Source organism: Cyprinodon variegatus, unplaced genomic scaffold (assembly GCF_000732505.1).
Source record: "Cyprinodon variegatus isolate N-32 unplaced genomic scaffold, C_variegatus-1.0 Scaffold56, whole genome shotgun sequence".
In the NCBI taxonomy this organism is placed as follows: Eukaryota; Metazoa; Chordata; class Actinopteri; order Cyprinodontiformes; family Cyprinodontidae; genus Cyprinodon; species Cyprinodon variegatus.
This window is the reverse complement of record NW_015150509.1, coordinates 1,048,266-1,073,043: the sequence shown is the minus strand read 5'-3', so window position 1 is coordinate 1,073,043 and position 24,778 is coordinate 1,048,266. Positions and strand designations below refer to the sequence as shown.

Below are 24,778 nucleotides of genomic sequence, written 5' to 3'. Positions count from 1 at the left end.
GCAACCTCAGGATTCCAAGCTCTATGCCCCAACCACAAGGCCAGCACTTCCCTCCAATCTTTTCATGTCAGCTGCAGCACTTTCTAGTTCTGCCAGTGTTCTTTGCTCGAGCCGCTTCGGCTGGATGACCGTGATTCCTCCAGTCTCCGCCTCATTCGGTCTCGGCTGCACGGCTTAAGTTCACAAGGCTCACCTCGGCATTTAGTGATCAGCTGGTCACAAGTCTGGACGACTCTCGTGCAGCTCTGAGCCCCCCTGGGCTCAGGGCACCGTATCCTAACCTTTCAGCCAAACTCATCCAACTCCTGTGTCTACATACCATTTTTCATTACTCTGTAAATGATAATGCATGTTTTTATGACATTTTATGTTTAAGACAACCACAATACTGTTTTAGGTTTAATTAAATTCTCCATGTAAATAATTTGCCTTGTTAATTGTTTCATGAAAGAACAATTTTATAAATCATAATTTTCCAATAGCAAAACCACTTTTCAACTTTTGCTTCAAGGTGTTAATAGGACTTCATTTTATTTATCTCATACCTCCAATAATTGTTGAGTTTTATTTGTTCTATCAAGTTTCATCAAAAGTTAATTACATTAAGAAATCCTAAGCATAAATGTAACTTGCTCCTTTTGAAAATTGACCTTTAAGTATTCTTTTTTAATTCACCTTTAAGTATTCTTAATAATCAGTGTTTCATTTATTCACTTTGCTACAGTAAGACCAACTTAACTCAGGAGTACTCTAATTCTGTCATCTATGTGCAAAGAAAGGATTTGTCTAATCATGTGGGGTTTATCATAATCAAATATAAGCTGCAGAATCAGTCACTTTACATGCCGTACACAATATCATTCTAGTGTAACGATCTGTACATTGTTTTCAGTTAAAAATGCTTCGAAGCCCTCGGGCCCTAATTCTATTTTGATCGCCCCTGTGTGCTTTCTGGTAACTGTGCTCCTCCTTCTGCCTCTCAGCGAAAACAAGCAGCTGTGTGTGTGTCAGGCATAATGTCTGTGTGTAGAAAATGTGTGTGTTGTGTTTCCGTTTGCCTAGGGACAGAACTCAGAACCATTTTTGGACTTTACTGGGTGGGTGGGAGGTTGGAGCGGAGGGGGGTGGGGTGGGTTTACAGCACTTTTAGTACAAATTGATTTTCTAACCTTTAACATGTTAATTTCAAGACATAGTAAGATGTAAATATATTAATCAATATATTTGTTATAAAATTGACCATAGTTTTCCCCTTTTTACACACATTTGAACAAGAAGATCAACACTGCATATATTTACAGCTCCTCTCAAGGTTCACCTCCAAAAATCACAGCAACATCGATAGCATTTGCAAACCAACAAACAAAATATAACTAAAACCAAACACTTTATAATCGGCTAGACCAGATTTTTCGTATTTTCTTGTGCAAATTATTTGTATTTTCTTTTTAGAAAGTTTTATTATTGTTTGTCTTGTAGTATTTTCTGATGACTTTGGTCCCACTCATTGCTGAATTACTCAAAACGCATCCAAATAGTAAGAACGTGCAGAAATTCGACTTTTTCAGCAACAGGTTTCCTGCATACCTTTCTTATCATATGTCCGGACGTGGATGCATAGAGAGAATCCAGTTATTCATGGGATTTTATGTTTGTTGTCATATTAATCTATGTTTTAACATAACTGTAATCTAATTATCTGCTGTTTAATTCTCCTATTGATCTGTTTATACTGAAACATAATAGAACAAATATTTTATACCCCAGACAGACATGTTGACATTGAACAAACAACATAGAACAGACAGACAGACAAAGAACATTAAGACAGACACACACATAGACAGACACATGCCGGGTTCTAACATAGTTTTGTTTATAACAATATATAGTCCTGCTTAACAGATACATAACGTCGTGGCATTTTTAAGCTTCCAGCGTGTGTGTGTGTGTCAGCGCACACACAGACAGGCTCATAGGACAAGGAGTGAAGAAGAGAAGGAAGGGGGCTTTTGCTAAAAAAACTGTTTTGAAGCTGTTAAATGTTGTCTTTCCCCCACCTTTAATCCATTGTGGGCGGCCTTTTATAGGCTCCACAATGCACTGTGTGGATGCACGTGCACGACTGGACGCTCTGAAGAACTTCCTGGAAGTTCTTGGCCTGTGACCCGATTGCGTGCGAGTCAGCCAGTAGGAACCCTGTTTTTGCCAAGATTCGTACGTGACTCCCAGCTTGTAGACTCTCTGTTTACATGTTGCATTCTCTGTGTTGCTAAGTGGGCATAAGGTCAGAAACAGGACTACATAATGCAGTACAACTGCTTCCATATTTGGCAAGCCAGCCAGATATTTATATTCTACAGCATTAGAGACTTTATTATTGCTAAGACTCATACTTGAACTTCAAGATGTACTGTTTTGTTGCTAAGTAAGTATAGGGCCATGTTGTAGGATATATTCTGATTCTGATTTCTGATATAAGACAATAAAACTGCTACTACATTTCATAGTCTTCTTTTCAAGGTGAAAGGGAAACTCAGGTAGGGAAAAACGAAGGACCCCGACTTTGCTGAAAGAATAGAGAATCAATGAGACATATCTACCTATTGGTCCAAAGCCTTATGATCTGAAAGAATTGAACTTTGCCTGATTATTGGAAATCAAGGTGGCAGTGTTTGAAGTCAGGCTAGAGAGGCAGCAAACATTTATTGTTTAAGTCCAGAAAAATGTTTCCATTTTCAGTGATGTTTTTATTCATATGTCATTTGTTTTTGTTTTTTACATTCAACAAAGTCAAAAGATGAAGTAGCTATCAGTCTTTTTTAGAACACCACGTTTCCTTCTCCTGACAAGCCGTCACAACTAATAACATTCGTAGCATCGCTGTGCTGTAATAGAGAACGCTGGCCTAAACATAAACAATGAAGGGGATCTATGGATTAAGGGGAAGGAGAAGATGAGAGACACAAGAGTAAAGAAGCAGAGACCTGAAAAGCAGCCGAATCCCGAGCGCCACTGGCTGATATTATGAGTTGCCTGCTTTAATGCAGTAATCCATCCAGAAGAATTCCTAACCAACAGTTGGGTGCATATGCTGTGCACTGCTGTGCATGAAACATCCCATCTTTAGTATGTCCCAAGTTTTTATGTGAAAAATAATTTTTTACCATATCATGTAGCCTAATCTTCTAAGAAATTTTTATTATTATCTGTAAAGCAGTGATCAATAACAAAAATAGATGAACTCTTGAAAAAATATCACTCTCTAGATAGATGATAATCAGTTGTTACAGAAACATTTCTTTTTTTTCTTTTACTAAAAGTCATAAACAAAAACACAAACTCCAAAAAAACTAATTATGCAAATTATTGCTTTTGTGTTTGATCTGTCTTCTAGTTCTGTCCACATGGAGGAGTCCTCAGTGATGCAGGGCGCCCAAGGGATGCTGGTCCAGAACTGGCCTACTGTCTCCAGTGCTGCAGGTGAATGCTCATCGGGATGTTCTTTTATTAAAACAGGACTAAATTAAGTTTTTTGCTGATAATCTGAAACAAAACTATCAAGCAACATTTCATTTTAGGAGAGGGTATCTCTACAATCTGAATCCTGGACTCGATTTAACAAAATTGCACATTACAAATGTGAAACTTTTTAATATTTCCTTTTGAAAAATGAAAATAAATAGCTGAGTATCCAAGACAAAAATCACATATTTTTAAAAAAATACATTATAAAAGTTAAAACCTGGGTATTAATGTCTTGGATTAATTCTGAGTTTAGGCATTTTTTGTCACAGAACTGATAGGTTTGTGTGTTAAGCTCAATATTTAATCTTAAAGCTAAGCGATATCAAGCATAATACACAGATGCAGAATCTGAAGCAGTTCTTACTATCTAACTCTGAGCATTTATATGGATGAATGAACTCTCCAAAATGTCAGTCTTCTTCTTTGGTAACCTTTATTTCAGGCATTACTGGCAGGCAAAATATAAGCTTTATAGAACAAATTATACCACTTTCCCAAATGTAAAGGCTCAGATATAAATTAGATTTAATACAGAGACTTTGCTTTGATTTTGAACGGATTAAAAGAATTATTGATATGATGTCTACGTCTTTTTGCCCGGGTGGGCATAGATGAGATTTAGATTAGAAGCCAAATGCCTGATGTGCTCATCCAGAGCCAGAGAAAATCAACAGTATCCTCCCATGCAGCCAGGAGCATGGTGAGCTGCTTTTTTTTAAGAATGCAGCCTTTTCAATAAGAAATAACAAATCCTGAGTAGGTGGCGTCGTTGAAGGTATTAGGATTTGTTTTAGCAGTAGTATAAGGTTTTCAATGCCTTACAGTACAGAAAAAAAGGTCATCTCATAAATGTATTTGTTGTTTGAATTGCTATTTGTTATAAAAACAGATTTTAATATAAGGTAATAGTATTTCCTACCAAAAAACCTCAGAAAACAACACAAAAGTTTAAAATGCATTTTTCAGCTGTAAGGAAAATTATATTTACTAATTATAGCTATACCATATGTGTAGTTCAATTTAGATTCTACACAGTATCCATCTGGAAAGCCTCATGTGGAAATTGTTTGCAAAATGGAGGGGACACTACAGTTCTTCAAGTTGATTGGATGCCTGCTTTTAGCCAATCACAGCAGCAGTAGCAGCTGTGACGTATCAGATTCTTGATTTGTTTACCAACTGGTGGAGTAAAATGACCAAATCCAGTCTGCCTTCAATCCACAAAATCTCAAATCGTTTCCTTTTGCTAATTTCTCAAAAAGAAACAGAGTATTCCATCTAGAACTGGTGCAGTCATGTCTGTTTTGCTCCAGCCTTCTTCCTCTGGTCTCCGTGTTGACGTCATACACATCAGCACATTTCATTCTTCCCAGACATTACTGTATTGAGGCTAATGCATCTGTTGGCTTCATTTTTTCAGGATTTTGTGAATTCACAAATCTCGCAACAATTTATCTGCCTTGCAAGGCAATCACACTCATTTTTGTATAAAGATATTTTTTTTAAATAAAAATAGCATTATACTGAGCATGACGGTGAATGCAGTAATGTAGTCCAATTTAGTTTGATGGTCTGAGTCTGCTCTGGCTGATAAGCCTAACCTGGACTAAGTGCTATGACTAAGTAAATTCTACTTTCTCCTAGAAATTTCTGAAAAAGAATATCTAGTTATGGCTTTTTGACCTCGGCTCAAGAACTTATGTTAGGAACAGGACAAAAGCAAACCTCTGGATGTTAAAAAAATTAAATTAAGATTTTTGGAGCTGCTATTGTCTACAAAGCACATTCACAAAAAGTAATCCTTAGACATCTTAGATATCACTGGTTCTGCACTGCCTCCTAAGTGCATTTCAAACAGTGATGATTATTAGCTTATTTAGACCCTCTTGGACAATTTTAATATTAATATTGGAGATAAAATATTAATATTTTAATATTGCAGATATATACAGTACAAAAAATTTAAGTACTATTGACTTAATGTCAGCAATCCCTATCTGCTTCTGTGTAATTCACTGTATAGAGTGCGAGCCTCATTTGCAGAATTTAGTCTGGTTCATTTGCTGGATTTCTTCTTCTATCTCTGCACCCTTTTTTAACATTCATAACAATCAAATAAAGACCGCTAGAGTCACAAAAAGGTCAAACAACTTTTTTAAGAGCAAAGAGAGCCTTAAAATTGACCTGTGTTGCATCATTCGCAGAATCGTCTGCCTTGGAGCTAATGAATAAGACCACCTGGTACTACTACATTATGCTGAAAGTGGCAAAAAGGCCTGGAAAACTTTGGTGAATTATTGCAGTGCTGCAGAGTGCTCCCCTCCTTCAGCTGTGCTTCCATTCATTGATTTTCTGTCGGGCTGCAGGAACTTGAACAGGCTTGGGGACCTCAAGTTGAAGGGTAGCATGGCAGTCTGTGATAGATGGTCTCTGTACTTCTGTCTGTAGCTGTCGTTACTGGAATGTTTTCTTTTTTAAACAAGAAAGAAATACATGTATACAAATAGAATCTATAGTTTTAGGTAGCACTGCCCAGATCTTTCTCTTTCTGGCTTAATAAATAACTAAAACAGGTGCCTTTATTGCAAAGCATTGAATATTGATATTGTCTTTAGATAATCTATTTAGCTAATGAATCTTAGTAATTGGTGATAATTTAGCCTGCTTTTTTAAATTTTAACACTATTTAAAGGCTTAGACACTGACAAGACTGAGCTTGTTTTGGTGGCACATTTAAAAGTACCAACAATGGCACAGTATCATAGCTGCAGTTAATCTTCTTCAGTGTTGAACTTTATCAGCACACCATTGTGCATTTAAGTGCAGCATCCTCAAACTCACATTTTATATAAGCCGTTCAAGCCCACATGAGGAAGACATTTGTGTCATGCCAGAGGGGGACACAAGCTATTATCAGATATTGTACTAAAGAATCAGAAATCCAATAAAAGCAGTATAAGAAAGAAATAGCAAAAGATGCATAGAAGGGAAAAAAAGCAAAGTGCGGGGAAATGGAGGAAGAGAAAGGTTAAGAGGATTGTCAGGTTCCTGCAGTGGTGTTGTTGCTAGGTAACGACATGTGACTTGTTGCCTGGCAACACTGTCTAACTGAGAAATTGCTGCAGCAGCCGCACCCACCATCAGCAGGGAGCGGGTGAACACAGTTTCCATCGCAACCGGCTGTATCTCTGAATGGAATTTCTGCAGACAGGAGTAGGGAAAAATACGGAAGAAAATACAGCTAGGGTGAATAAAAGGTGGAAAGAATGTGAAGTTAAGAGGATTCTAGTAGAACTGTGAAGCTTATTTATGTCTTACGATGGGAACTCATTGCATTTGATATGTGAACTCTTTAGGGATTCACTTGAATTAAGACTGAAAATAAACTAGCCCATTTTCTTTTAAATGTAGGACATCAGGTTAAGCAAAATGAGACTTCAGACACTCTTAAATCCTCCTCAAGTGTCATGGCAATGTCCTCACAAGGAGCTGTACTGACCTGCTTACCAGCGGTTATACAATAATCCATTTTAGGTCCTCATATGAGGATATAGGCTCATCTGGAAAAAATGGGAAACATATTAGAGAACATAGAGGCTGACCTGAGGCATGACCTGCTCACAGAGACACTAAATTACAGACAAAGATTTCTAATGATCATTAATATCTTAATGAAAATATCCAAGATCAAGATTGTCACAGCAGCCCAAGAAGCTTTGGGATCTCCCAAGGCTTTCTATTTGAGCTTGAAACATGCCTCATTTTCTGATAGCAGAGCCAGACTTTACTAGAATCTTCTGTAGTGGTCCTATGCAATAGTTAAGCTACCTTTCTTAAAGTATTTTAAAAATGTTCTTTAAAATATTTGCTACTCATTTTCCGTCTCATCTCTAGCCTTTCTACATATTTATTCATTTCTTTATCTTTAAAATCCTAAACAGATTGTGGATGGTTTGGCCAGCACATGGCAGGCAGTTAAGCCAGTTTTAGGTTTGATTTCTGGCTGAACTGTTGGTGGATAAAGATTTAACACACACACACACAAAAAAAAGAAAAATGCCATCTGGTTATTTTTAAGCTTAATGGTGATCTCTTTCGCGCTGCCAATGTAGCTAAATCTTACCTGAAAGATATTATTTGAGGGTTAGCCTCTTTTGAGCCAAGACCTTAGGAAATATCTGAAGCAGCATATAAAGAAGAATTTGGGGAATTTCACAAGGTTATTAACTTTGTCTTTTTTTCAATTTAATTTTCATCTCATTTGGTAGGACTAGTCACATTTATTAGCAACCCAGAAGCAGACGTGTTAAAGTTGTGGAATAAAATGAATTGTTGCAGGATCACCATCTAATAAAAATAATATTAATAATAAAAAAAAAAGAAAAATGTTGTGCCATCCAACCTTTATCTTGTCTACATTAAGTCAGGGGACAAAAAGTCCTTTGTAACATTTTTTTTTTCTGTTTCTTCTTGCAAACTAATCGTCTCATCTTTCCGTTTGAAGAAAATGTGAGTGAACATTTCGATTTTTCTTTAAGCTAAGCAGAGTTTCCATAAACGTCTAATTAGTAATTTATGAATCTGTATTTATCTGCCAGCACAGTGAACAGAATGGCTTGGAAGGTATTAGAAAATAGCATTTTATATTTACTGCAAATATTTGAAAGAGTGAGAGAAAAAGTACTTTCAACCTACCATACCAAATATAAAAGCAGAGTTTAGCAAATCAAAGGAAAAGTCCGGCCAGCAATGAACTTCACCATTTAAATTTGCGACAGCTATCATTAAAGTGACAATGCCCAAGTGCATGGCAGTTGGATGTTGCAATAAATCTGGTAAAAGTGAAAAAACAAATTGTCATTACACCTTTCCGATTCATGATCCACGAGTTTGTCGTTGGATTGCCAACTTGAAGAGGCAGGATTTGCCATCGAAATTCTTGCCAGAGAAAAAAAACGTCATATGTAGCAAACATTTCGAAGAAGAATGTTTTCAAGAGGACTTGGATAATAGCCAGTTGTAAACCCAATACCCACACACCAGATACAGCACTGGGACTTGTTCAACAGCCAATACAGCAACGTAACATCACAAACCGATAGGTGGCATTTAAATGAAAATGACACTTATCATTTATTGAACAGTATGTAATAATTTTATATTTAAAGTACTTTCAGAAGTTGGAATTCTGAATATGACCGTACTTTTCCTTTAGATAAGACAGAACACTCTGAATGATGTGGACTGGGTAAAATATCTCTCTCTGAACGAGGTGTGTACATATTGCTAAAGAAGAATTTTTATTTTTCGCATTTTGCCAGAGTTGCCAATTGACTAGTGACTGACACTATATTTGTTCTGTAAACAATCTGTAAATGATCTAATCTAATTCACAGATTCATTAATTGTTTATCTTTGTGTTAAATAATAGCCAATTATAACAGAAAATATTAATGCAAAAAGAAAATCTACTGCCTAATTAGAGGATAGCATATACCCCAACTATGAATTCAATACAAATATATGCACAGGTTTTCTTTTAGATTTAAATCCCAAAGTTGCTTCAAAGTATGCTTTTAAGTAATTATCTTCCACTAGATATTTGCGATAAACATCATTGGTTTTCACAAATAATTTTTTTCTTATTATTATTAGCTCAAGTTTAAGCTTACCTTTTAAGAGATGTACTGAATTCTCAGTGGCAGAGTTAGCGTTTCACCAGCTAATCGTCTGAATTAAAGGTTTTATCAGCTGGATTTGATGTGACACCTTTGCAGACTGTTACATTTGGCACCAACTGAGAAAAAGCCTAAGTCTATGCTAAACTGTTTCCTCAATTAACTTTAAAGTGAAAATGACTTAAGTGTAATAAGTGTAATGTGTAAATAGATTTTGTGTCTATGTACTTTATGTAACAATGAAGTAATTTACATGGTGTCCTCTGTGGCAAAGTATCATTATTAAGAACCAGTTTGTGTACGAAATCATTTAAGTGTAAGGTTGAACACACTAAACCAATTGGGCATGTAAATACAGAAATACATGGGAAAACTTTTGTCCATGTGCAACAACCTGAGAGGAAATTCTTACCAAACGTAATTTTAACAGGATCACATCAAAAGGTTTTTGTCCCTCAAGGTAGTTTATCATTTTCTAAACATTGGCTGGTGACATGATGACATCCACAGCAGATATTTACAAAGAAATGTAAAACAAAAATATTTTACATGATTGTTAATATAAAACAGACAAGCTACTACTTCCTTAATGACACATTAAATGTTTAACTTATAATGATGAATATCACATTAAAATAACCTTTAGTTCTCAAGTACTAATGCTGCAGATTTATATTATCTAGTAGAATTAACTTATTTGTGCTAATCTGCCCTAAAAAAGGAACTCTTTGAGTACATCAAGCTAATAACCTCTTTAGTTGTTGAGGTAACGGTGAAGGCCTGTTGGAATGCTATATGTTTTTAATTCTGTGTTTATTTAAACCTGCCCAAATCTGCACATATGTTAAAAAATCCTTAGCTTTGTGGTATTTTAAAGATCCTGATCTGTAGTTATTGATTTTATTCAAACTATGTTTGTGGATCTCAGAAAAAAAACACCACTGATGCAATTCAAATATAACACTAAAATACTTTGTTTAATACCCAGATTAATTTAAGACGGCACAGACCATCCTCTTGAATTTTATAATCCTCAGTAGCAGCATCATTACAGTATTACACCAATAAGTTGGATGATGTTGACCTGAGAAATGCGTAGTTCTTAAATTAGCTCAATCACACTGGTCAGTTAAAATGTTTATATTTTCAAATAAATGAAAATATAGAAATTTTTGGAAATGTCAACTAAAAAAAAAAAAAAAAGCAGTTATACATTAGACATCTTTTTCGTTCTTGCCCAAATAAATTATATGCAAATCTCTTGATGGAGTAAAATATCAATGTTTTCTTCCTTGTGGTACAGTCACTCTATTGCTATGTTACCATATCATACAGTAGCTCTCTCTCTGTAAACTGGACACATCGATTGCTCCCATTATTGCATTTTAGGGGCTGATATAATCAGTTTGCAGTGAGTTGTGGTTCAATAACTTGCCACAGGTCTCTGTGTGATGTGGCCAGCTATTCATTGAATGGTTAAACGTGACACTTATAGAGGCTCACATATGGAACTCAGAAGCTATATGATATAATAATCTATATAATATAATAATCCGCTCTTTTAGTACTCGGTACATGTTATTCCTCCTGTTGATGATCTTGCTGCAGGGATCTAATGTGAGAACATAGTACACAGTATTGCAGATATTTTAAAAATAGTGTTTGTCCTGAAGGGATGGTGGTTAAAACATGTTCAGCACTCCAGCAATGTCACAAATAGCCTGAAAAGGAATTGAATAAAAAAAAAAAAAAGACTAAACGAAGCTTTTTGCAAGGACTCGTGTTTGATCTAAATAAAATCCAGACTGAAAGTAGGTCAGCGCTGAGGGAACTGGTGTGGGCCTGAGAGCACCGTGTCTGCGAAACCCGCCCACCCCCATCCTTCCCGCTGCCATGCTCTCATCCTTTCAAACATCCCTTTTCATTTCATTCTGAAATATCTGACCTTTTGATCCCAACAGGTAATATTCACACATCTTCTTTTTTTTTTTTAAACAGCCTTCTTCAAAATTGGAAATAATAAATGAATAAATATAGATATATTTTGGCTTACTATTTTGGTAAATTTTTTTTGCAAACCCATTCTTTTGCTCCAGAGCCTGAATCCCTGTCCCTGGCAACCTACGCAGGGGGATTATATGGCTGGCATCATCTAAATACAAAAACCAATCACGCAGATACGTTAAGCAGCTCTTAAGGTTATTACCTTGCTTTCAGTCATCTAGGGTGAATTGCAGGACTATAAAGGTCCACTCCCTCTGATTTTTGACAAAGGATAGTAATAAAACTTATATAGAAAAATAAACAGGGGTATATTGATATATCCTATATTAAGCCTATTGGGAAGATCAAAAAAAAAACAAAAAAAAAAAACAGATTTTCTCTTGAAAATTTCTAATTAAGTCATATAAAATACAAATTAATTTTTTTTTGTCTTATCACAGTGAGGAAAGCACAAACTGTGTAGTTTATCTTTGGTAAAAAAAAAAAAAAACATCCTCTTCATCCGTGATGAGTCTAAGTATGCCTTTGAAAACACAGAGGACAGATTTAGGTGCCAAATACAGAACTGTTAGCAGCTAATAATCAGCTAGCTGTAGTATTCTTTGTTAACAATGCTATTTCATTTCCAGCCCGTTACCCTCCTGCCTTCTTTTTATATCATGTCTCTAAAATTTTGTGAAAATGTAAAGTTCTTCAGAACTCACAGAACAAACTTGTCCAGCTAAATACAAAAATGTTTGTGGTTGTCAGGTTTAAAGTACTCACCTCAATAGGCTTATTTTCTCAGACAAAGAAATGCTCTGACAGCCACTGGAGAGTGCTTTTTGCAGTATTATTCAATTTTAATATTGCAATACTGTCTGCGATGAGATCTTCCTAAGTGCTTATAAATAAAGAAATAGCTGTTTGTGACTATCTAAATACACTCTGGTGTTATATTCCTAGTTTTCTTAAGGAGTAGTAGTTTAATATCAAGTAATTTATTGAACAGTATATTGTTAACGTGCCTACATCTGAAAATAATGTGAAAATAATAGTTGCACAATATGTACATTACTTACTATGCATCAAGTTTAAAAGACAAAGAAAACTAATGGAAAGTGAAATAATCCATCTAGTGAAAAAGAAACAGCTGCTTCTGTTTTGCAGCTTGTGTTGCAGATATGTCATCAAATTTTACTACTCCAGGGGAAGGGTTTAATAACCCATACTTTAACTCTTATTAAATGCATCTGATTTAATCAGATTAGGGCTCCACTTGAGGAGTTCTGAATAGAGCATAATGAGTTTTTTATCAAGTTTTTCTTTTTTATTTAAATGCAAAACATTTACATATGTTTTTTATAATTTTGATATAATTACTTAATATTACAAGTATAACTTATAATTAAAGTGGGTTCCTCTGTCAGCTAAAGGCATGTTTTACAAGCTCTATTGTCCAATTAATGGTTAATCGACTACTACATCAGTTGACCATTATTTCAATAATTGATTAATCACATTGATTCTTTCAGCCCTAAATCAGAAGCATACAATCTAAACAATAGAAACATTTTAGGATGAGTCAGCTAAGTGGACTAAGGCTTCATTCTAAAATGTATTAATATAGTTATGCTTATTTTTTTCTCTGTGATTGCTCACAAGATAGATTAACACGCTGTATAACCTTTATGTGACCAAGAAAAGATTGTAATAGTTGGTTTTCAGCAACCGGGAATGCATTTTTATGAGGGGTGCATCGATTACACGTTTCTGGCAGATCACGGATTCCCAATCTTTAAAAAGGCTGACATGCTGATCCCAATTTTGACCCTTATAGATTAATTTCTCTAATTGTCAGTTGTTATAAGACCACAGGACACAAGATATTTCAATATTATCTTAGTGAAAAAATATGAATCACTGCCTGCAAAACATTGAAACTTCTGAAATAACTGCTCTCAATTTCAAGGAATTGACAGTGGGTGTTTTTGAAACACTATCAACCGAGATAGATAAGGTTGATGAAGAAAATCAGTTTCACATCTAAGTATTGGCTGATCACTGATCTTCCAAATTTTGAAAATGGAGACCGAGCAATCGGACAAAGATTACATTGAAAAACTGTTTTATGCAACTGCAGAGATACAATGCAATTAATTGACAGGTCTCTCTATAGTAACCGAATGCTGTTAGCCACTTTGTGTCTTATTTTTTAACTGACTGTCATAAAAGCACACTGCAGCTGAAACAATTCTACTTTGCTCTATGAAATTAAAGAAAATTTAAAAATGGATGCCAAGCTAAAAGCACTTACCCTCACACCCGCAACTATACATAAATATATCTTTTTAAGATATAGTTCATACTTCTTAAAGTTTGCTTGTAGATACTTTAATTAATGAGTAAATGAGACGACATGTATTGCAACATTTTTCTTGAACTTTTACACACTCCATTTAGCATAAAAAAAAACTTAAAATCCAAATAAATGCCTACCTTAGATTAGTGATGATAATATTTAACATGTATTATCTCTTTTAGATGGAGAGGGGGGTGGAGAACTCTCACCCCCAGTGGGTGCTGGAGTCAACAGCAATAGCTGGCACTTCCGATATGGCGCCGGACAAGGCTACATCCCTCCTCAACCCCTGAAACCTGGGGAGATTCCCCCTGAAGCCTTTATCATCCCCGGATCTCCAGCCATCATTTCCATCCGCCATGACCCAGGCCCTGTGGATGACAAAGGTGACTTCATTAGCTTCGGCAAGAAGGATGAGGCTAAGAAGAAGAAAAAAAAGAAGAAAGACAAGAAGGACAAAAAAGATAAGGGAAAGGATGACAGTGGCGATGATTAGGGGGAAAAGTAGGTGACCAAAAAGCAGAGCTACTCCATACTGTAATCTATCGTCCCAGTTCCAGAGCCAGAAAAATAAACCAAATGCACAATGTAACCAGGGGAACCATGTTTGCATAGACCTTGTACAGTGGCCAGAAGCTCATTTGATCTGCTTTGGCTCCCATATTACCCGAACTACAAATATTCTTAATCCAAAGACTGGACCAAATTCAAACAAAAAAAAAAAAAAAACAGTTTATTTGTTAGATCAGCCTTCCTGTGATTTACCATCCAGTCCCCCAAACTGTTATCTGCTTTGTACATTGACAACAGAAATGCACCATAGACGGTGCTCTATTTGTATCTGACCGCTGTCAGCTGAAGCTGCTGGTGTCAACATATCTGGCACCCTTTCATTTATCGCCAAGCCAATGTGAAGTCAAAGCCACAATGAAATAAAGCAAATGAAATGGAAGCTTTCATCTTCAGTATTTCAGAGGGCTTTTAGGAATTCAAAAGTCTTTTGTAAAAAAGGGAAAAAAGAAAAAAGTTCAAATATTTCCTATATAGTTACCATGAGATAAGCACCTTTAAGAGGATGAGGTGGCTGAGAGAAGTTGGAGCACGCTCCAACTGAGCTGTGTCATTATGGAGCCGCATACTGGATGGACTAAAGACCTGCACTGGGTTGCACTAACTATACAGCAAGTTTGTCCCCAGATTAGTTTACAAGCAAGTGGTTTCATAACTGCTAGTTCATTTGAAATTAGGGAGTTACTGAAATTGATTGTACAGAGTTAGTTACAGAGTACTTTCTCAGCAATTTCAATATGTTGCTGATTGATAAACATGGAGTTTTGATTAAAGTAAAGGTAAAATAGTATAATGGTTAGAATATAATAGAAATGTTTTTGTCCATTCTCTGCCATTAACTCTTTGTAACATTTTTTTTTATAAAGCTGTTGTAATTTTTGTTTTGCTTTATTGACATTCATTTTGGACTGTTCTATAACATGCAAACATGCTGAAACTCAAGAACCCTGAGAGTGAGTACAGCCTTTGCTGTAGCTTTACTCCCTTACTGCCTTACATTTATTTATGATTATATTTTTCTTCCTATCAAGCATATGCTAAATTAATGTGAGTTTTCTCATCTGAATACAGGGCAATCTCTAATTCTGATATTTAGTTTGTAAATTAATGAAATCAGTCATAAATACAGAAAGTTTAGATTGCTTTATTCCAGCTAAAATCTCCTAATGACATCAGTGAACATTAGAATAAGCAATCAGTATTGATAGGATATATATAATATTGTGGCTGCATAAGTGCTAGAATTCGTTTGAGGTCAATTTATAAGTAGTGATCAAAATGTTTTTTTTTTTCTTATTACTTTTAAGCCCTTTGTGTAGATTTCACCAATTGAAATATGAACATGACAGGTTAGATCAAATATCTTAAGCAATCTGAACCCAAATATAAATTTTTAAATGCAGCATCTCAAGTAAATTTGTAAATGAGAATAATCTGCCGGACAAAAACACAAAAAAAAACAACAAGATAGAAATGTTGATGTTTAACTGGTTGGTTGTGTTACATAATGTGTAGAAAATGGACAGAAACATAAAAACACACAGTTTAGGGTCTTTGCTTTGCCGCTAATGCAAAAATTTGCTGTTTGCAAACAAAAAAGGGGATAAAAATTGCTAATTTGTTGGTAGTGAGTGCAGTTTTGTGATTATGTATCATTTGCACTTGCTTTATTGCTTGCCTACTTATATAGTTGTTCCATAAGGTTACGTTCAAACTGATTTTTGTAGTGTTGCTTGTCAAGCAAGAACTGGAAATAAATAGGGAGCCTTCATGCAGCTGATGAAGGCAGCAGCTAAACCTTCCTCTTAAAATATGAGACGGTTCAATATGGTATATACCAGACACTCAAATACAGACTTGTTGCCTCACACACGCAGATAAAAATAATTTGAAAACACACAGACTGTCTATCTACTAGGAAAAAGGAAAAATAAAACTTAAACCAAGAATCCTCCCTCCATTCTGGAAACTGAAAAACTGAAGGTCAGTACTTAATAGTAGAGTGTATTATATGCCTCAGAAGCAGGAACATTGCTTGTCGCTTCATTTCTGTTCAAGCCCCTTTCCCTCCGCTTCTGTCTTTGAATGTTAAGTAGTTGTTCTTCAAGCTCTGCACCACTGCCTCAACTGCTTCAGTGCTTGTAGGATTTGCTTGCACCTGCTGCCTGTTTCCTCCCTTTATTCCTCAGATCTACATGGTTCAACGGCATCCTTCCAGTCACTCTCCTTCAGTGAACTGTGCAGTTGTAACAGAGTATAACATTTGTGTATATTCATATATCCACACATGGCAACACAGGAATATAATGCACCACACTCAATTTACCCCTTTCCTTGGGTTCAGCTTTGGCTTGAACCAAGCCCAGGCGCTTCTGCCAGCAAGACCCACCTTTTGACTACTCTTTGTTGACAGCTCTGTCTCCTCTTGTATGGATTGTGCACTTGGCATGGTGTAGACGCCTGACAGGTGAGCAGAAAGTGCTCTACTGGATAGGCAAAAAAGAGAAGTCAGAGAGGAGTGAAAAATGTTGGTCCATAGCAGAAGACAGAGACATTACTGGGTAACTTGACTGCCTTTTGTTTGAGGAGAGACATTGGAGTTCCTCATTCTGAACGGATCATCTTGGGTTGAATGAACTCAATCATAAAGGGGTTGAAGCACAGTTTATTGCTAATGGAAACGGCCTAAGGTTTTAATACTAATAGGGTGAGTGGTAAGAATAAATGGTGGTGAAATGCTTTTGTTGTGCTATTATTGGTAGTCATTTGGGGAAAAAAGGGATACCAGTCTGGTATAATTTCTACTGTTATTGTTACTGCTTTATTGCTTCGCTGAAACAAAGTAGCCTGGAAGTGCCATGTCAAGCATTAAACCTGAGTGGGGATCAAAATGTGAACCACTGTTTACCAGACAGACTGTTCAAAGCAGCAGGTATCAAAACAACACGGTTAAAAGCGCCAGAAAATTTCACCTCAGTGTTCCTTTCTTTAGACCATTGTATTGCAAATCACCTTTGGGGTACATATGTAGGTGGTGCTCTACAGCCCGGGCCCTACCATCTCCCTGAACTTTCTGCAGACATACTTCTGTGCTGTCAGATCACCAAGTGACTGTTTGCATGTTGTAAGCAAAGGAAACAGATTCTATATAGATACTATATATACATAGATATGTTTTTTCTGCAATATTTATTGGAATACATATAGATCCAACCCAAGAAATACATGTTGAAAGACTTGCCTTCATCTATCCAGGTAAACGGACATCTGATCCATGAAGACACTATTGCAAACAGAAAATTGTGGAAAAGCCTAAAATAATCACATTTTTATCCTGCTGAAAACTACTTCAATCATCTAGACATAAGCAATGCTGTTGTATTCTACTATGAAAGGCCTTTTTTCATGTTTTTATCCATATGATTTTCATGGCTAAGAAAATCAGTCCTTAAACCTCTGTTGAGCTTTGTAAAGATCAAACACTTATGTGAAATAAAACCATTTATTCATCCTGCATATCTGTCTGTTGCCCTGTAGAAAAAAAAAAAGAAAAATAAGAAAAAAAAATGTATAAAAAACATTTAATGTTAAAAAAAAAACATAGTAGTAAAGTTGATGTAATCTCTGCTTGTGTATAGTGAACGTTCCTCAGTCGCTGGGTGCGTGAGCTGTGACTGGCTCAAACCGGTCCACTGTGTCTGTGCAGATCTGTTCATGACTTTTTTGTACACCTGATAATCATTGTTGCAGTGATAATAGTGGTTCTTATTATTTCATCAACCTGGTAATGTGTTTTATTAAGAAGTCACAAATAAAGTTTTTTTCTTAAATATCTTAAAAGTGGTTTTCCTGTTTTTTAATCTGTGACAGTTTTAATTGCTTTACTAAAACCAGTCCAAAACTGGCTGCATGGTGGCACAGTTTTGTAGCACTGTTGCCTTACAGGAAGAATGTTTTGGGTTTGAATGCTTACTGAATTTGCATGTGTCGGTTTTCCCAATCAAAGGCATTACTATAATGATAATTTGTGACCTTAAATGGATAGAAATACAAATTTGTGTGCGTGTCTTTACTTGTTTATGTTACCTGTATAGGACCATTTTTGCTATATTTACAAACCCTCTACGAACCAACAGGCCTTATGGGCACAGAACTGGTCCTAACGTGGCAGACCCCAATTTCTAACCTTAGAGGGATAGTTTAAAGGTATGGTGTAAATAAGCTTTAGGTTAAGGTTAGGAATATACTGATAATGGTTGGGTTAATGCCATGTTATGCGTAAATGCAGTAACTAAAAGGAATGTAAGTCAATGTTAGGTCTTAATATGGATAGAAATAAAGACGTGTGTATTGCATAGGTGTGTTTGGCCATGTTTTTATTACCTCATGGAGACAGTTCTAAAGAATATGCCATATTTTGGGGAATTATACAGTAGGTACTCGTGGGGACTGACAAGGAAAGGTTCTCTTCATAGGGTGAGGATTAGGTTTAGGACTAAGTTACAAATTGAGTAGGTTGGTGTAAGGGTTAGGGTTAGCCATGTCTAGGTTATGGTTAGGGTAAGGGTTAGGGTCAGCTGGGAATTTATATTTCTGATACTTTAAGATGTTTATTGCCCTCCCCGGTAGGGGTGGTAAATATCTTATTTAATCAGATATCATTTTGGCTGTTAGATATTATTTATGAACACACACCCTACTAGCTGTGTGTTAGAATAATAGATAAAAGAGTGATTTAAGTTTAAGGTCGTGGTCAAACAGTTAATTCTGCACATACCTGGAAGAAATTCTCAGAACTTCTGTTCAAAATATAAGAGTTTATTAACAAAAATCATTCAGCTCCAAGTGAAACATATTTCAGTTTAAAACTCTTAACTAAAGCTAGTGAAACTCAACTAAACTAAACTACTATGTATGAAGAGAATGGGGAAACATGGTTGAAAACCATATTACAGTTTAAGATGGATTTTGCGTTTGAAAACCAAAGTTTATCTGGAAGAATTTGAGATAAGATCAAATTAGCTTTTCACTATTTTAGAGCAATTGGAATGTTTTCAGACCAATTCACAATGCAAATCCATGAGGCGAATAAAACATTAGTTGGCCAATAATATTTTATTAAATTATTTGCTTAATCGGGAACCAGTAGCCTTAGTTACCCTCTTTGAAATAGCTATCAACGAATAGACATTGGGATTCCACTAAATTACTCTTGGCCATACATGGTAATCGAAATGTAATGAGTATATGAGGAACATGAACACTAATGTTATATCAGTGTTTAAACGCTTAGTGAAATAAAGCTTGTCCAAGCTTCAACAAAAGATCAAAACATATTACTGTAGCATAGCATGCAGTCCATTCTGTTAGCTATGTCTTTACTCACCAGTAAGTACATGAAATGATAAAAATTATCAATAGACATATTGTTTTTTCTGTCCCTAATTGTGCCAGACCTGCAATTTTGTCCATGTCCATTTGGAAGGCTTGAGTTTGCAGTCAGGCTAACAACAACCAGGGGTTTTATTTGTCTCAGTGGTTCATACCAAGGCAGGCTTTCTCATCAAGTCTGGCTCTATAAGTTCTAAAACTAAGGAGAAATGTGTTGCAAAAAGTCTGTTTTGCAGCAGTTTGATTCTGAAAGGTCACCACGATGTTGCATCCATGATTATTCTGGAGATCTGGGTCTTTTTGGGCCTTGATCTCCATTTTGGTGGCGACCCTTCCGAAGTGGACCCTAGGCAGCCTAATGGGAAAGAGAGAGAAAATCCTGTATGTTCTGTGGTTTTCACAGTCCTCAACACGGAGGGGTGTGTGGTTGGTCACACCCCTGTGACTTGCCATATGACTGCCTTGAGGCATTGGTTGAAATGATGGGGAGGTTGCAGAGGTCTTACAGCTGTTTATTTACCAAGCTGTATTTTCTTATCTGGCTATCATGTCAAGATGAAATATGGACACTGGTTGTCAATGTCCAAAAACCATGATAATGGCATATGGCACAACACTTGTGAAGGATGCAGGCCTACAGACGGACCTGACTTTGGTTCCTTGGTTTATGTTAGAGATGAAGCTATGGCATCATTGTTTACTTATGTTGCTTATTGCTCTTTTATCTTAAAATCCATCATTTGGACTTTTTAGTTTGTGAAAAAAGACCTTGTGTGCCTTATATCTTTCCATCCATCCGTATGTGATGAATGGGTAGCGAAATGTAACCATTGAAAATGTAACCAGAAGGGTTACTCAGTTAACATCGCTCACCAAAGAAGGAGTACTTTGTCCTCAAAGGAATTAATAATGTACCAGATCACAAGGGCCACATTCAAACTAATTGACACATCATCAGATAATTATTCCAGATGTGCTGATTCTAATGGGAAATAAATGCATAACAAAACAATTAAGAACAAAATTAAGTGTGAAATTAATCAAGATATTAAATGCTTTACCTCAGGTATGTATAATCATCCAAAGGTATCAGTGTCTTGTGATTTTAATGCTACAAATGGTGTAAATTATACATTTGCTCCACTTGTAAAGGTTGGCCTATTTAGAATGTAGTCTAGCTTCACTTGTCCAATCTCTTCTAATCTTTATCTCAATGTCTGGGTTTTGCCCTCAATTTGAAGTTGCCAATGTTTGTTCTCTGATAGCATATTGGGCTAAATTTGTTTGATTAGATGATATATAAACACATATTGGTGACTATTGCAATAAAAGCAGTGAAAAACTGAAAAGAATCAAACAAAATGAAATATATAAGTAATAATTATCATAATTATTATCCTATAGTTTGTAATGATATATATGATTACAATATATGACATCTTATTGCTTATGTCTGATGACAGTAAACCCTATTTTATTATACCCTGTCTCTTCCCTGAAGTCCTTAACGATCTTCCAGATTCTTCCCTAACCTTTGAGTCCATACAACTATAAAAGTTTTGTAAATATAAACTTAGCCAGGGGAACCATTAGTATCCAAATCAGTTCTTCTTAACATTCGCATATTTAAACATTGCATTATTTAAACACAAAGTTAGTTTCACAGCTTACACCTAGGTAGGTAGGGGTGGGTAGTAACTAAATACATTTTCCCAGGTACAATTATTTGAGCAACAAATAATTGACATCTTATGAACTGTTTTACTATAATATCAAATTTAGACGTTATGATGTCATAATGCACCCCAATGTCAGGCTGATATGGGAACTGCAGTGGATCCATAGATCGACCAGGAGGCAGTGATAACTGAGGACTAAAATTTAAAGGATCTTCATCAGATTAAAAGTCAGTGCCACAGACCTGGTGCTGTTGAGGTCCCTTGGTTGTGGGGTGTCAGGCACTGCTACAAAACTTCAGGTTAATGTTGGAAATCTATACATTGATGCAACGCAATTAATTTTGGCTGTAGCTAAGGAACCCAAACCTTATGCCATTCGGACCTGCAGTCCTTTTCACCTTGATCTTTTGTAGATCCTTCCTCATCTGAAGTGTTGAAAGGTATAGGTGGGTGGAATGTGGGTTGTATGATGGACTCCCCTGAAAACAAAGGTTATGTAAAGTCAGAAAATAATTCATCTGATCGTGATCAAGTTTTGGGAAATCATTTTAGCAGAGGTGGGACCAACTCATTGTAATGCAAGTATAAAGTAAGCACTCTTTATCAAGTCCTGAGTCACGTCTCAAGTAAAGACAGTCAAGCCAGAGTTGAGTCTCAAGTAAACACAGGTACCTGAAGCCAAGTCCCAAATCTGAAATTTCCAATTTCAAATCTTGTTTTTCCACAAAGTTGAATGATCTATAAATTATAAATAATTTACCATGTGTTCTTTTTTAAATTTGTGTTTATCTCAATGTGTGGTGAAACCAGTGGAGCCGAACATTTGCTAATAAAATTAAGCTAGCTAAGATCAGCCATCTCATCTTAGCTAATCTGTTGTTCTTGCTACAACTTTGATTCAGAACATTTTTTACATTTTTTGATTTTTTGTGCATGTTTTGTAAACTTCATCTAATTTCTTGTTGAGTAATTTGAAATGTATGTACTTGTTAAAGAAATTGGACACATGAGCATATACATATAAATTTTCTGGTTGAAACCTTGTTAATCCGATTGGCTTAACTACAGCACAAAAATGGGTAAACAATGCATGAAGACAGAGAGAGGCTGTGTATTTGTTAACAAATAAAAATAACTATTGGCAAATATTGTTTCAAATAATAGATGTCTTAACCTTTAGATTTGGGTAAAATCAAGTCTTTTTAACTAAACAGGTAAAAATCCAGCTCAAGCCCCAATTCAATGATACCAAAGTCCAAGTAAGTCACAAGTCTCAGATCATTGTTTACAAGTCAAGTAAAAAAAAATGAATGACTCAAGTCCAAGTTATGTGACTGGAGTCCCCACTTCTGTCTTTTTGTTTGTCTATTGAAACAATTATACTCCCTTGTTTCATCAATATAATTAAATACCAAAAAAGGCATTTTCTACATTTGGTGAGCTTCAAAGTCAGTAAGTAATGGAGCCTATGGGAACTTATCTTTAGTATTCTTGTATAAAAACTCTGGTCTGAGTCTGCTGATGTCTGTAGCAGGGGCTCCATCTACAGTATCTTCAAACCACAGAAATGTTTCAGCCTCTTTTAGAAGAGCCCGTCCATCTTTCCAACAGTGACACCTACTGCATAAAACCCAGATTGTTTACATCTACATTAGCTGCAAGTAGTAAGTGGCTTACAAAAATACTGTCTATATGTTTAAATGTTATTTAAAATCATTAAGTTAAGAGTTGATTCACTATATATATATATATATATATATATATATATATATATATATATATATATATATATATATGCATACATACGTATATTAACCGGATTAATCATAATCAATTGTTTATTGAAATAATCATCAACTTATTTAGTAATCATTAAATCATTATTCATTGACTTGAGTATAGAGGCTCTACACATACCTTTATCTGACAGAGCAACCTACTTAGAGCAGTACTTATATCAAAATTGTAAAAAAAAAAATGTAAAAAGGTTGCATTTAAGATAAGAAAAATGTTTTGTCTGTCAATATGCTCTATCCAGAACTCCTCAAGTGGCCAAGTTTCAGCTGGTTTGATTTTGTATATTCCAAATCTCTTGGAATATGTCTTCATCACCGTTGCACACAACAACTACAGCTTTTGCAAGATAGCTCAAAACTCAGTTAAACTGGATGGAGATGGTTTATAAACAGCTGGGGGTTTTTTTGTGTTCTTTTTTTTACATTTGGCTGTACAGTCCCAGTAAGATTTAGGACGAGGCTGGTATTTTACCTCCATCCAGATCTCAACTCTCATAACATCTAACAGATTCTCTCTCTGCAATGACCTATTTTAGCTTCATCAATCTTCCCTCTAACTGAACAGCTTCCCTGTCTTGCTAAAGAAAAGCAGCCTTAAAGCATGAAGCTTCTCTAAGCACGTTTACCATGTGGGTGGTGTGTTCAGAGGTCACTTTGCAGGTTGACTAAAAACTCTTTCTCACTTTTAAAGAACACCTTTGTTCTTTATCTTTAGCATTTATCCAGTATGGCTTTAGAGAAGCTGCAAAGAGGACTTCTTATTTTGTTCAGTGATAGATTTTCCCTCTAAGAGTTTATCCATCTGCACACTTGACTGCCTCTCCAGTTACTGCTTACTTCTCCAGCAAACGTGGATATCTTGGTAGGTATCGATTGTGCAATAATCTCCTTATTTTTAACATGATAGAGTTCTGTGAGAATTTGAGGACATTGTTTTAGAACATAAAGCTGTTTAAAAAACAACAACAACAAAAAAAAAAAAAAAAACTACTTTATCACTGACCTGTCCCTTATGTTTATTGGTCTTCATGAGTCTATTTATTCATTAGAGTTTGTCTGAAACCTTCTTGGAACTTCTGAGTTTATACCAAAATTAAACTACCCCCTTTAGACTCTATCAATGAAATGGTTACCTGCTGAGGGCAGTTTGTTGTGCTGAATTAAAAGTAGAAGTGCCAATGTAAAAGGCGCATCATAAAAATGTGTACCACATTGTTTGGTTTTCAGGCCTTTTTGTTGAGATTAAAATGTGTTATTCATTCACTTTCACCCATACACTGACTAAATAAATGTGCATTTAAAGTTGTAACATGACAAAACAGCTCTCATTATCCATCCATCCATTTCCGTCACGCTGACGCCTGCTGGGGTTGCAAGGGGTGCAGTTTTCACCATATTTATCTTTATTTTTAATAGCATGGGAGGAAATATTGTTTCCATTTCTACCCTTGAATAAGAAATAACCATTTTGTTTTATGATCACGAAGATTTTAATTATGAAATAATTTCAAATTAGCCAAGAGGGCTCTGGAGAGGGTAAAATGGTAAAATAGCCAGCAGCCCTCTTCCCTCATTGGGAGGCATAGTCACTTAAATCTGTAGGACCAACAAGATGAAAGAACAGTTCTCATCTGTGGGCTGTTAAACGCTAAATTCTGTCTAAATAAATTTTTTTAACATGTATTTTTTTGGTAGCTTTTTTTTTTTTTTTTTTTTTTACTTTGTTCCCACCTATTACATTTATTTGACTGTCACAGCAGACTTCATTTCAAGAAGACAGTGAACACTAAT

The 24,778-nt window shown here is 35.7% G+C and overlaps 1 protein-coding gene across 2 annotated transcripts in view; it reads left to right on the top strand.

The window, feature by feature from the left end:
* pcdhac2 (protocadherin alpha subfamily C, 2) overlaps positions 1-17,961 on the top strand; it is a 30,795-nt gene extending 12,834 nt beyond the window's left edge. The window contains exons 3-5 of one of the 2 annotated variants that reach the window (XM_015371331.1): positions 3,398-3,483; positions 8,033-8,037; positions 13,734-13,979. In XM_015371331.1, the coding sequence (XP_015226817.1) occupies positions 3,398-3,483; positions 8,033-8,037; positions 13,734-13,844 (202 nt within the window). In that variant the 3' untranslated portion in view covers positions 13,845-13,979. Of the gene's footprint in view, positions 1-3,397; positions 3,484-8,032; positions 8,038-13,733 lie in introns of both variants that reach the window. The other variant, XM_015371330.1, reaches the window with a different exon arrangement.
* Positions 17,962-24,778: the final 6,817 nt, after the last annotated feature.